Source organism: Propithecus coquereli, unplaced genomic scaffold, assembly GCF_000956105.1.
Source record: "Propithecus coquereli isolate 6110/MARCELLA unplaced genomic scaffold, Pcoq_1.0 Scaffold246, whole genome shotgun sequence".
In the NCBI taxonomy this organism is placed as follows: Eukaryota; Metazoa; Chordata; class Mammalia; order Primates; family Indriidae; genus Propithecus; species Propithecus coquereli.
The window spans coordinates 2,715,319-2,717,126 of record NW_012148019.1 but is presented as its reverse complement, the minus strand read 5'-3'; the positions used below and the strand labels follow the sequence as shown (position 1 = coordinate 2,717,126).

Sequence of the window (1,808 nt, the reverse complement as noted above, 5' to 3'; positions counted from 1 at the left end):
GAAATAAAAATAAGAAAATTCACTGCAAACTCCAAGTCCTGGGCTCTAAGCGATCCTTCTGCCTCAGCCTCCCAGGTAGCTGGGACTATAGGAGAGTGATACAAAGCCCAGCTGGGCTTTTTTCCCTTTTTTTTGGCTAGAGACAGGGTGAACTCCTGAGCTCAAGCAATCCTCCCACCTCGGCCTCCCAGAGTGCTAGTATTACAAGTGTGAGCCACCGCTCCTGGCCTCTCTTAATTGAGCAAACTCTGGAAAGTTGTATTTTTTAGAAGAATTTGCCATTTATTCTAAGTTTTCAAGTGTGTACTGGCATAAAGTTGTTTACAATTTTTTTATCTTTCTAATTATTGCAGCATTTGTAGATGTATTGCCTTCTTTACCCTTAGTCATTTGCATTTTTAAAAGCACTGAAAGAAATCTTTCAATTATGTTAGGCTTTAGTTTGTAGTCTGAACAGTTAGTATTTATTACCTTTCTGTTCTGTTCTCTGGTCCTCCAGGTCTTTCTTAGGAGTTTTGGGTTTTATTAATTCTTTGTCCCAGGCAGCCAAAGCTTGTTTTTCCATCTGACGAATTTCTGCTTCTTCTGCATCTAAACGTCGCTTCCATTCTAGGAGCTCCTCTGCGTGTTGTCGCCGTTGCATTAGTTTCTGCTCTCGCTTTGTCAGAAACCTACGGTCACATCATGGAGAACAGTGAGAGAACAAACCTATGGGGAGAGACCACTCTGAGAGCCCTACCACTCATCACCTTATCAACAAGCTGTGCAAAAGAAAAACATTCACATTTTCTCTGAAAAAAGTTTGAGATAATAGAAGCTTTCATGAGTCAACTTACTCAGAAAATGAGAAAATCTATGTTTTACTTATAATGGTTTGTAAGATTAGCAAAGGAAAAACAGTGGTAAATGCAGAAAAAAATCTTCAGAAAATCTAGACAACCATAACTGATAAGGTTTAATACTTAACTTATATATGCATTTTTCATAGGTTATTCTTTTCTAAAACAGAAGATGTAAGGTATTTTGAAGGCTCAGACCAGAAAACACACAAAACCCAAAACAACAAAGACCAAAACAACAACAAAAAACAAACCCCAAAGCCCCAAAACAAGCAAGCAAACAAAAAACGTGTTCATGTCCCTTTTTCACATTTATTTTCAAATTCTGTCTAGCTTTGCTTCAGGTCTAGTGAATTTGGTTTCCATTACCTAAGAGATGCAACATCAGGTGATAAATTGTTTTTTAATGGAGAGAACACTAAGCACCACGGTTAATGTATTATGCATATAAACATAACTATTTATTTGAGTAAAAGGATGCATCAAATGCCTCAAATTTTTCAATTGAACCTGATCTCTGAACTTAAATAGCCAATCATACGTTAGGCCAAAAGGGTTAGGAGAAATTGCTGATTAGGAGAAATTATTCCGTTTGGAAGTTACTAAAAAAATTCTCTTCAAATGTAGATGCCACAACTAAATAAAAGGTGGGCTACGCACGTTACTGGTGTTGTATCTACAGCGGTAGCTAACCAACAGAAACGCATCTATGCGTTCCACAAACACTTGCTAAAAAGCACAAGAACTGTCGCTCTGCTTATTGAGCAACCACCATGTCAAATTAATGTGGAAACAAAAGGGTAAAATCTATGGGACATTTGACAAGAGGTTTCCAGGCTATTAAAAAAAAAAAAGAGAGAGCGAGAGAGAGGTAAAAAAAAAAAAAAAAAAAAAGCAAACGAAACAAACCAAAAGAACAGAGCATGCTCTATCAAAGAGTGCACTAAAAAAGGTGCAAAGTTACCTGAC

At 37.2% G+C, this 1,808-nt stretch overlaps 1 protein-coding gene across 1 annotated transcript in view; it reads right to left on the bottom strand.

Annotated features, from left to right (window-relative positions):
• CEP350 (centrosomal protein 350kDa) overlaps nucleotides 1–1,808 on the bottom strand; it is a 175,594-nt gene that overhangs the window by 43,662 nt on the left and 130,124 nt on the right. The window contains exon 26 of the mRNA XM_012646529.1: nucleotides 472–671. Within this exon, the coding sequence (XP_012501983.1) occupies nucleotides 472–671 (200 nt within the window). The remainder of the gene's footprint in view (nucleotides 1–471; nucleotides 672–1,808) is intronic.